This window comes from Hoplias malabaricus, chromosome 1 (genome assembly GCF_029633855.1).
Source record: "Hoplias malabaricus isolate fHopMal1 chromosome 1, fHopMal1.hap1, whole genome shotgun sequence".
Taxonomy (NCBI): Eukaryota; Metazoa; Chordata; class Actinopteri; order Characiformes; family Erythrinidae; genus Hoplias; species Hoplias malabaricus.
In genome coordinates this window covers 19,697,918-19,710,345 of record NC_089800.1, presented here as the reverse complement: position 1 = coordinate 19,710,345, position 12,428 = coordinate 19,697,918, and the positions used below count along the sequence as shown (strand labels likewise).

At 37.0% G+C, this 12,428-nt stretch overlaps 1 protein-coding gene across 1 annotated transcript in view; it reads right to left on the bottom strand.

Annotated features, from left to right (window-relative positions):
• Nucleotides 1-237: 237 nt before the first annotated feature.
• tmtopsb (teleost multiple tissue opsin b) overlaps nt 238-12,428 on the bottom strand; it is a 56,226-nt gene continuing 44,035 nt past the window's right edge. The window contains exons 5-6 of the mRNA XM_066674212.1: nt 10,020-10,253; nt 238-729 (exon numbers count right to left, since the gene is read on the bottom strand). Of these exons, the coding sequence (XP_066530309.1) occupies nt 463-729; nt 10,020-10,253 (501 nt within the window). The 3' untranslated portion in view covers nt 238-462. The remainder of the gene's footprint in view (nt 730-10,019; nt 10,254-12,428) is intronic.

The following is a 12,428-nucleotide window of genomic DNA, read 5'->3' as shown; positions in this document are numbered from 1 at the left end:
TTAATGTTGTATTTTGACCTGTTTTGTTGATATTCTATATAAATTCTAGAGGCAATAAAGTTAATTAGGGGATTTTTTCCTGTAAATTGTTGAGCTAATCCCTGTATATTAATTTTAAGCAATTATATAAGTTTTTTAAATATTTGAAATATATACAGCAGTGTGTTCTCTGTAGAGGATGTGTAGTTATTTTCTCATAGAAAATCAAAATGTAATTTGACCAGAGGAACCCAAGTTTTTACGCATGTCTGGATCATTCAGGCCCTGAGGTGTACTGACATGTGCTACATATATACAGAATAATGTAGAAGGATCCATGCCAAGTTTCCAGTCTTCAAACTTTCCTTCTCTCAGTGTGATGGCTCAGTTCTTGTCCCCCTTGTATCTGCAGCTCCATGGGATAACTATTCCTGGTCGCCACGTCTTCCCCTCCACTGGGCTAATGGAGCTTGTTCTTCACACTCATCCGGTGTAATAGGCCACAAGTGAAGTGGTGGGCTTTAATGTTGCTGGACTAGGGCCTGCAGCAGGAGACTGGCCATCACCCTCAGAGCCATCCTTTGGCTGGATTCCAGTGGGGTGTCCAGCTGTGGCCACCACGAAGGTTGCATTGTGGCCATTGGCACGACGCACTGTTCTGTGGATCTTGGTGCCTTTGGATGAGTTTTTGTAACTGGACCCTCTCTCTGGAGAGGAGCAACACAGCAGAGATCGGAAACACCTGTAAAACTGGCACAAACACACAGGCATACACAGTGATGGATGGATTTCTTTGACAAGAATCATTGTACTAATCTAAACCCTTGTAGTTCCTAAGCTCTTATTTTCACGCTAGAAGATGGAGTACTGTTTAGGGAGTAAACACTCAGATTCTTTATATACTTTTGTTTCCTTGTGAAAAAGTGACAAAAAATGTGAAATATGGGTGACATTTTTCACAAAACATAAATTCCTTTCCTCCAGTTAAACTGTAACAAAAGATCTTTTATATTACCCCCACCTTTTGGTTCTCATCAAGGATTTTAATGTGTGAACCCATCCTTAGAATGCATGACACTAACTCATCTCTGTCCAAAGAACTCCTCTGGTGTCTGCTTTTCAAGTGTCAGTAATCATCCTTATTGGTTGAAACGAGCAGATTGGGATGTCTGATTTTTGTCTTGTTTATTTGACTTTTCTATTGTCGTGGAGCTGGTTTCTCATAGAAGGGAATGATAAATTGGAAGCCAAAGAGTGGCTGAGAAAAATAATTAAAGCACTTGAAACCCAGTCGATGCTTCTGGGTGCTCTGAGGTGGAGCAGCTCGTTTGCAAATTAAAGGCTTTCTGTGCTAAAAATTCATGAACTTGTGCAGGGCCTCTCAGTGAGGGTGAGGCAGTGATTATCTGTGATAGCGGCACCCATTTGGAGGTGTTAGCTTAGCTCTCTAGCAAGCAAGAGAGCGTGTCTCTGCCTGTGGCACTACACCCACTGCATACAGATCTCATATGCACATGTACAATAATGATTCATCAGTCCGTTTCAAATGAAACCATGATGGACTCCCTCCTGCCTCTTCCCCTGAAATTGACGACAAATTGCAGTTTTGGTTTAGCGGGGGTTCGGATCCATGCAAATTAAATCGAAAGTCTCCATTGTAGTCCAACCAAGGCATTGTTTCCCAGCTTGGTTTGTTTCATTATAGATAAAGGCTTTCCTAATTAAATGCTGTGTCAATTCGCCAGGAGCGGAATACATTTTCCAGGGAAGCTTTACATCTAATATGAAACAGCAGTCACCATACTCATACAAAACTTGAGTGGCTTTAAAAGTAGGGATAAGGAATAAACTTGAGGAAAGTTTCTGAATATGTAGCATCATCTTTTATGGGATGATAGGATGGTTTATATATATCAAGGTTCAGACTCAACCAGTCAACATTTAGAACCTTTCTAAGAAACAAAAGCACAATTCAGTGGCATGTACCAGTTCAATAGGGCATTGATTTATCAGCCACCATCAGCTAGTTTGCAAGTAATATAAAATACTTTATGTCTTTTAATTTGCAAATTAGGCAGACTTTTAGTTTCATTTGAAACCATTTGAGCCAATTTGTACTATATTTCATAGTATGAAATACATAACTCATAACCTTAAATTTGCATGCATTCACCAGCTAAAACTAGACATACAGTTTACAGAGGTTCTGTAGAGGTCTAACAAACATAATTAACAGAGACAGGAAAAAAAAAACAAAAAAAACATATATTCAAGATTTTACATCCCTTGTGAAAACGTAGTGAACTTAGTATACTTCCAAGCCCAACGTATACTTATAGTCAACTACATTTACTCAAGAGATGCGGTGAACCGAAGATAGAAATTTCAGCTCAGGTCTTTGTTCTTAAGGATAACTTCTACTGGTGTATAGGTCAAGTACTTGTAAAAAGCCAGGATACACAAAGGAAAATGCGTCCTACAACAGACGAGAGTTGGCTAAAGAGAAAGAGAGAGCTGTAGAGATTTAGGAGATAATGGGCTATGGCAGTCAGGCCACACTGACACTTGCCTCCCAGGACACAATGCTTCAGTGAGTGTAAATGGCCATTCAGTGTTGAGCTAGCGAGTTTGGCCAAGCGTGAGCACAATGAACTTCTCTCCAATAAGCCTTCTCAAAGTCTCCAAGCGTGAGCACAATGAACTTCTCTCCAATAAGCCTTCTCAAAGTCTCCATTACAGAACAAATAAATTTTTACTTTAGTATGTTATTACTGTGACCAGTTTGCAAGAAAGGTAATATATTAGGTGAGCAGTTGCTTTCTAACAGCCTTGAGCCTTAAAATGATGCTATCATATATTTTAACTTGAAGTGCCAGTTAGATACAGATTATAATTATTTTCTTTTGTTGCTTCACCTTTAAATAATCGTTCCTGCTGTGCAATCATTCAGATCTATAATTAGTACAAAAATGTACACAATAGAAAAATATTGCACTGAACTGTAGGCCACAAAACAAACAAACAAAAAAAAAACTACCAACTAATTAGCAACATATATACATGCCTATAATTTGGAAATAATATAGATTTAAGGCTGTCAGAGAATGCTGGGCTGCGTGCAAATGAAACAAAGTGCTTCAGTGCTCCAAGAGGGAGAAACATTTTTGTCCATAACAGTCAAACTGCCAGCCAATTGTAAAATATGATTCTTGTATTAGTATCAGGGAAAATTCAAGGCTCAATACTTGCATGATACTTACTTGAGCTGAATTTGGATCTAGATAATATTGTCTATCAACCTGCATTTCTACAGCCAGAAATTTTTCTGTCTCGGTATACATCATCATCCAAGCTTAGTTTCTAGGCATGACCAACTAAGAATTAATGCCAAAATACACAGACCCAACACCATATTTCTCATATTTAAAAATGTTTACACCTTGCACATCTGAAATTTACCTCATTGAATGAATCGGTCAAACAGGTCACACACACAGGTCTTCTACATTAACCAAACATTTGTTTATTGATGGTGTTTGTTGAGTAGCATGCACTTGCCTTTACTGGGTGTCACATAATTAAAAGTCTCTTAAACCAGAAATATATTTGCCTAGACACTCTTGGCTTTGCTGCATGCTCCAAACTTCATGGTAGATAATCTCTCAAGAACAGAAGTAATCAATAAGTTACAAATCAATAACAATAGATCAGGAGCATAGTGTGGATAAAGCATAGAGTCGTTACTGCTGGCCTCAGCAGGAAATAACAGAAAGTTGCATTCTCAAGTCATCATTCAAAATGAAGACACTTGTGAAAAACAATGAGAAAAAAATGGCAGCAGCAATGCCTCATAATATTTCAAATACAGAATGTGTTCTTACATTTTGTTTATTATAATTGATTTTTGGTTCTAAAAGTAGGCAATAGTTTGATAAACTTTCTCATTCGTAACTCGCAAACACTGAAATAAGCAACTACTGGTTCGGAGAATTACTTTAAAATAAGAATAAGACTTTAAAATATGTCTTTGGTCCCAGTTCCTGCAGGAGATAATGTTTCTATAAATCATGTCCCAGTAAACCAGTGCTGCACTGCAGTAACAGCACACTATTAAATGATCTGTAAAATTCTTCCTTTAAAAAAATCAGATGGGAGCTCTTTGTGTACTAGCAAACATTGCCTCAGAGGGTGTTTGGATAGATGGTGTTTATGAAGCATCCAGAGGAATCTTTAAAGGAACAGATTCCTTTAAATTTGCCAAGAGCTACAAATGAAAAAACAGATCAAACAGAGTAAAAAGAACTTGAAATTTGTTGTGCCACAAAATGGATGCAATCCTTATTTATTATCATGGATACACAATGTTTATATCTATCCCTGTGTGGCCCCTCTGGGTTTTGCATTGGCTTTGTTCTGTTAACACAGAAAAAGGCTTTGTGCTTGTGACTTGTTCACAATAGCATTGAATTTCAGACTCTGCAATTTAGGTACAGCATATAAACTGTTACAGCAGCTAAACTAAAACTGCTGCAATCTTTATCACCATTCACTGTTGCTATCACCATTCACTGGCTCACATAAGAAAGGTGCTGTAATGTTGTAGAAAGATAAGAAATGTTAAAGAAATGTCAAAGAAAAAAAAGGTATAATACAGAGATCATTTATCTCTCAAGAAAAGCAAAAAGCTTATTTGGATCTAGATTGATCATTTATTGCAAATACACACAATATTAACATACTTCATCCTGTATTTAAGTTCCATAATTTAAATGTTATTGTATATAATATACAATGGCCATATTTAATGTTACTTATTTTTTAAAGAGTTCATACACAATTGTTCAAAGTTCAGCGATCACCTTCCTGTGTTTATTCCCCTGTCAAAAATCTCTGAGGACATTAGTTATAAGACAGTAAAAAATTAAATTTACTTGTATAAGGAAAAATACTGAAATCAAAGAAAATTTGTGAAACTAAATCATCTGCAGATTTCTTGCACAAACTGAAAGACTGGAAACAAAAATTACTGACTTTACATAATATTTCGATTGAGACTACTAGAAATCTATTAGAAATGAGAGGAATGAAAATGTGTTCCCTTACTGTAAGACACAGCTGTATAGTAGTATACTGCTTCTCTGTGTTAAGGAGAATTGTACTTGGTAAATAAAAGCATTCCAATTCTAATATAATCAAGATTATTCCGTTGAGAAAGGTTATATTTAAGCATAAACAGCTTATATTCCTGAGCTCTGAAGTACAGAGTTTGAGCAAGATCCTCCTGGCTGTTCTCTGGAGTGGTGTGTACAAGTGTAATTGGGAGTATAGGTGAGTGATGTGTGCTTGTGAGGTGAGTGTAAAAGGTCTAGAAATGGACTCAGACTTACAGGCTCATTACAGCACACAGAGGGGAGTCCAGTGCCCCCTCAGAGCAGGTAAAGGTGCTGGAGGTACATTCATCAACAGGACATCTGGACCCTCTTAAGATGGTGAGCACTCACCATTTGTTTTAAGGACAAATGTGTAATTTTAGTGGAACCTGGTTGAAAATTGTCATTATGGACTATAACCCGTGACGTGTGAATGGAAATATTGTAAATGGACTTTTGTGACATGCCTCTTCAGGGCCTTAATTAAACAGTGCCTTTCCTGCAGATGTCAATGTGCAATTTATACTTTTTTTACAGGCTGAAAAAAAAATCTTAATATTTGCACAGGCCATACCAGGTGTCATTTTTTTCCATATGTTCGGTTAAGCCAATAACCAGTAAATCTATATTAAAATGCCCAGATATATGTTGTACAGAAGAGTCATGTGTACTTAGGTTCAGGCTGAACAAAGCATGTCATTTCTTCTGGAGTGCCAAAACTTTTGCATAATACTCCACATGCATATTCTTAAGGATCCAATATGTATGGTAAAATAAGGTGTAGAGAAATACAACAGACAAAGCTCTCCATCTTGTTAGGTTAGACGGAATGGCTAGACAACTAAGCAGAAAGAAAAGTGCATGCCTTGGGCCATGTTTATAGCAAGCTGTAAATGATTACAGAATGATGCACTCATTTTTAGAGGCCCACTGGAACAGTATAATGAGAGTATGGAGGAATAAAGTAAAACCCAAATGTACAAAACCTAAATATATATTTGAGAAATTGCATGAAATTCTTAACAACCTCCCACTAAGATATACATGCCCTCCCTGTGAGGAGCTTGAGGAGCTGTTTTTTTTTTTTTCTTTTTCTTTTCTTTGCCTATTAGGTAACAAAAGAAATGACGACTGATGTTGATATTCATGCTATATGAATTAATATTCAATAGAGGCCGGCATAGCCCAGGTTTGTATATACTGTGAGGCAGTGTTAGCCTAATGAGTGGAGGGTTCTCTGCTCCAGAAATGATGAAGTGCATCACCAAGGACTGAAAACTCAGGCTCCTTTTTCATACCAATTATGCTGTTTTGCAGGTGGCTCAGAATAGTGAAAGCCAATGAGAAGAACTGAATAACACTGTACTGCTTACTGCTACATCTCTTAGGATAGCCCTGCTTCAAAAGTGTGTTATTTTGCAAACTGCTGTCACTAGGACTTATTTCACCATGTGTCAGTCTGCGTCACTTTCCATTTTTAAGTGCAGGTGCCACCTTTAAAAGCCCTCAGAGAATATTAAGAGGTATTCTGCCCAAGGGTTTCACTCAATGCATGCAATATGGCAAGGCAACCTATGTCAGCTTTCACGGTCATGAGACAAAATCTAATTATTTTTAATTTTCTTACTTGATATATAGCGAAATAAGACTCTTAACACAAAACAGATAAATAATAAAAGGTTTTATATGAGATATCAGGTCTATGTTCATCTTTTCACTTTGAAAATACATCTCAATACTTTGTCTAAAAACATTTAGAAAGTCAATAGATTTAATTTAAAACAAACAAACAAAAAAAAACTATGCTCTGGAACTAGACAGCTGACACATGGGATAAGGTTTTCTGAACTGGTGGGATCAAAATTAGAGAACAGATATGCCACTTGGGGAATGCACATACAAAAGATTACTTGGGCCTGAACCATTAATAAAAGAGAGAACACCAACTGAGTGGGCCTCAGCAACGTTCATCAGCAAACATATTTTTTTCATAGATGCACTAATCTTGAGAGATCCATTCTTGATTTGGATATCCAGCATTGTTTCTGGTGTTCTACAGTAATGTACGGAATGATGCTGTTCTTGGCTGTTCAGGAGTCATGGACAAAATATTCAATCTCTTTACCTCTTCAGAGGAGTCCATCTTTTATTCCAGCTGGTTGTAGGTTTACTTACTGAGACTCATCTTCATTTTAAACTGGGGATCAGTGTGAAGACAACTCAAGACTAAGGTTTGCTTTAAGGCTACACTACATTCAGATTTAGGAGAAAAGCCTGGGGTCAAGACACATTTTATAGAATCAATGAGTGTGTTTACATGTGCTTAGTAATCCACTCAATCAGATTTCTGCTGTTATCTGATTTTTCAAGTGGTCATATAAACAACATACCATTTCTGAGATTGTAATAAGGTCTAGAAATTAAAATTAAGGAATCAGTTTAAGGAAGCTAGATTTTAATTTAATAATCTGATTTTGCATGGCATGTATGCTCAGGCCCAGATAGATTTTGGGGTTCTTTGTTGCAAATTTACAAAAGTTAGACAATGAAACTGAAACACCTGTCATTTTAGTGTGGGAGGTTTCATGGCTAAATTGGAGCAGTCTGGTGGCCAATCTTCATTAATTGCACATTGCACCAGTAAGACCATGTGCATCCAATAGTTCAAACACTGTATCCTGAAGGCGGTGCCGTGTATCAGGACGACAATGCACCAATACACACAGCAAGACTGGTGAGAGATTGGTTTGATGAACATGAAAGTAAAGTTGAACATCTCCCATGGCCTACACAGTCACCAGATCTAAATATTACTGAGCCACTTTGGGGTGTTTTGGAGGAGCGAGTCAAAAGGAGGCCCTACACCATAATAATAAAGTATTGTGGTCTAAAACCAGGTGTTTCACTTTCATTTGACAACCCCTGTAACTGGACAGAGTGTAAAGCTGTCTCTCCGGAAAATATTTAAAAGTTCTCCCACCATTCTGTGTCTGAAGTGCCACCCAGTGAAGAAAGGTGTACCACCCAAATGAGAGTTCTGTGCCATGATTTCTGAGAATTTACAGTTAACTACCTGAGGGTTTCCTCAAGTGTATGATGTGCTCTTAGTAAAAGTGAAAATGCTAACTGAGGGAACCTCAGAAACGTTTTTCAGCTCTTAGGGGCACAGGAGAAAAATAAGCAAACATAATTAATGCAAAACATAATAAGTGACAGCTCCCTGACACACGCAATACCAGTCTTGCTCCTGTTTACTTACCAGCTCAAGAGCTTCCCAGCTCATTCCTGAAGCAAAACCTTGCGCTCAATCACCTATTTTTTCCCCTTTCGAACTCTTAACTTCCTTCCTCATCTCCTCTACTGCTGTCACTCCATCTCTGCCAGGCTTGGAGACAGACCAGGTGGATACTTGAATCTGTACAGCACTTTAAGTCTTCAACTCGCCTCAACTCACAGTTTCCATGGTTACGGGCTGGGAGGAATTGAAGACTGAAAATGACATACAGGGGAACCGGCGTCTTCTTCGATGAGCTTGGTCCAGTGTCTTCATTACCGCATTATTGCATGCATCATGACACAAACATTCGCCAGTGTACACACAGAATATAAACAGTATATATAAGGCCATATGCTTCAAACAGATTACATTATTTCCATACTGTGATAAGGCTTCCTGCAGAAATAAAAATTCTCCTCAAACGAATGACATATACAATCATAAAGTTAGCATACTTTTGAGAGAAAATGATAAATATCTTCACTTCTTTTGGTGATAATTAAGTTCAAAGTAAGAGTAAGTAGTTTGTAACTTATTACATTGTCAACTGCAATTAGCATTGCCTTCACAGTCTTGTTTGCTGTGATTAACTGTAAACAAGAAGTGTTTTCACCCACTGGCTTGAGACACAAAGTTGACACATTTTCTGAGACAAATCATGGGTCTGTAACATGTAAACAATCATTTGGCCAAGTGTTTTTATAAAACTTTGCATTTGTGCTTGACATTAAGAACACAATAATCTATAATGACTTCTAAAAGATGCAATTTTTCCACAAACCAAATTAAATATATAGGATATAGACAGATTAATGGAAACACCAGGCAGTATATGGATCTACAACTAATTATACATCAAGTTATGTTTTGTCTTCAGTCCTCAAGTAGTAACAATTAGTATGGATGGTTTCTTGCCTGAGCAGGGCACTGAACTTTATTTACTTTGAGGTCTGCAGTATTACTTACGACACTATACCAACAATATGTCACATTTCCTTTTACTCATTGCTGTTGATGCCTCTTATCAAAATTGAATGAAAATGATTGCTTACAAGTTTCATTACTTGTGTCTCCAGGGGAAATAATAATAATCTAGTTACATTTTATATTGTTTCTCAAAAGCCTTTACAATAGCTAGTGTGAACTCCTAAACTTGCATATTTACTTACAAACATTTTGGGGGCTTTTATTTTATTATAAACCATGCAGTACTGTGCAGAAGTGTTTGCATACTATATAATGCATACTAAATAAAACATTTTTCCATCGCAAATGAGTGTTTGTGAGCACTAGAAATACACACAAAAATAGTTACAATAAAAAAAGTGCTTCATTCAAAAAGAGGTTTGGAAATGGTTAACTATTAAATGTTAAATATTCATTAATTTATACATTGTCTTATGCAGTTCAGGGTTGCAGTAGATCCGGAGCCTGGGATGACTGGGCGCAAGGCAGGAACACATCCTGAATATTTCTTAATGTTTATTAAATTTATTAGACTTTATTAGTAAGCAAAGCCTTACTGTTCAAATTAACCTTTTCTTATATATTTCCCTCAAATAAAGTGTTGCACTTTATGTGTAAATGTAGTAGTCTCCGGTGTAAGTATTCACCTGTTTGTTCATAAAGATGTAGATGATGGGGTTGATGACTGTGCTGGTCTTTGCGAGCAGAGATGGAACAATGCTGGCCTCTGGAGTAACCAGGCCGGGCTGTCCGAACGTAGCCACCAGAGCCATGATACCGTATGGCAGCCAGCAGAACAGGTAACACACCACCATGGTGATCACTAAGATGAGCACACGCTGTTCCCTCTTACGACTCACCACCGTGTTGATCCTGCTCACCTTCAGTAGGAGCAGAAGGAGGAAGAGGGGAAAAAATGCCATCAGAAAAATAACAAGAACAGGATTAAGGAGAGGTTCATTCTAATGGTGTAATGTGGTTTTATGCAGGACTACACAATGTGAACATGTAATTTACAGATTTATTTTTACAGTACTGATTCATCTCAATTTGTCCCAGAAGTGCAATTAATGATGCAGGTAAGAATTTCAGGACAACACTGATCCGACCGCTTATTTTAAAAAAGAAAAAAGATCCTTCTGTTATCACAGACATTAACAAAGTATTTATGACGTAAATGATGCACTGTCCAGATATATAAGTATTAATATATCCAACTGCTAACTATATGCTTTTTTTCAAATCGAAACCTTGGTGATCGTTTTTATGCACTGAACAATCAAGAACATAAAGCCTCACAGAGAGGAATTAATTTAGTATTCTGTCCCCAGTCAATCCATGGCAGCAAAGCCTTTATACACAAACCAATTATTCCTGACCAGACAACACTCAAACACACAAAGAAAATGGGACTGAACAAACATTTGGATGAAGTGCAAATGAAAATTATAAAGCAATTCTGCAGCTTTCTAGTTTTTGTATTTTCTAACTTTAGCCTTCTGGCTGTTGCTTTGGACATCTAGAGCACTGGTTTACTGACAGTATTGAACTGCTATTTGTGACCAAATGGCACCTTATTTCAGTAAGATTTACAAGCTGAGTTCAAGCTGTGAATTGTTGGTCTCTGCATCTTTGTCGCAAACGCTTAGTGGATCTGACAGATTGCAGGAGTAATGCTTCACTGAAGTGGCTTTAATTGGTAGAGGAGTAAGACCAGGACATGATGTCACAAAGTTTCACATTCAGTGCTCAAATATACGTGTCTATGTTTTTTATAGTGTCTATGGCTATAATGTGTTGCTTCAGGGTTAGAGAGAGCATTTGTCTCTGAATAAAATCTCTGGCCAAGAAAGATAACAAAAAGTTGTCAAAGATATGTCTAGAAGACCTAAAAGAACAAACACTAGAGCCTCTTAATTCGTCCCAGCCACAACCTACTAACCAGCACAAATCTTTAATATCAAACCCCAGACACAGTCCTACTCTCAAGATTGAAAAACCCACATATTAAGAAGCAATGGGATGAGAATAAGTATAAACTGAAACTCTGGACCTGCTCTGCCTGAAATTGTGTGTTAAAAGAATGCCTTTGAATGTTTCTGTATTGCTAATAGAGCTCAGAGTCATCAAAGCTAGAAGAACAACACGTTAATAGTTTTTTCCTCTGACCCTCTTTAACATCAGTGGACACCTTGCAGTTTGGACGTTTTGAAAGTTTAGAAATCTTTACTTCTGATTGAATTGTTCCAATGAGTGGAAAATATTTAAATGAAAAAATATACGCAAGATATTCATATGAAATTTCAACATAATTTTCTTATCACTCCTGAGGAATAAATTCATATAGCAACAACAATAATTTCCCCTAAGGAATGCCAAAGGGAACAGTTTGGTGAAAAATCTTATTTCTAAGTAGACTAGATGTACTGATATTGTTGAAGACATGCAAGGCTAATGTTGCTTATAGTCCCCAAATTTCTTTAAACACATCATCAAAACTTCTCCTAATGTAGCTCAAAACACATTCACCTTGTTGCTGAGGTTGCACAGACGTTTCTATGTGTTTTGTGACAAGTGACAACCTACTGTGAACACTGTAATGAACAAAAAAAAAAAAAAAAAAAAAAAAACTAGATTAACACCAAGGGGAAAATATTGCATTTCCTTTGCAGCACACAATGTAACAGATGTTAAAATTTCAACATATATCTTCAGTTCAGACAATGAAAATTAACATACACGCACACACGTATCAGATAAACTATCTGTAGCATTCATATGCCTGCAACACCTGTCATATAAAATGGCTGACTGCCGCATTCAACTGCATGCTGAAATATTGTTCTGTTCTATTGTTCATAAAGAGTCTTACTGTATTTCTACATTACTGAAGACATGGATATGCTAAGAAGTTTTTGTTATGTACTTATGAAATCACTATTGATTTCTAGTATTTGTTAGCCATGTTAGCATTGTAACTTTAAACTGTAAAATTGAAATTCGAACACCAAATATGTTTTGCCTAATTGACTACATCTGTGGTGAGGGGAACATTT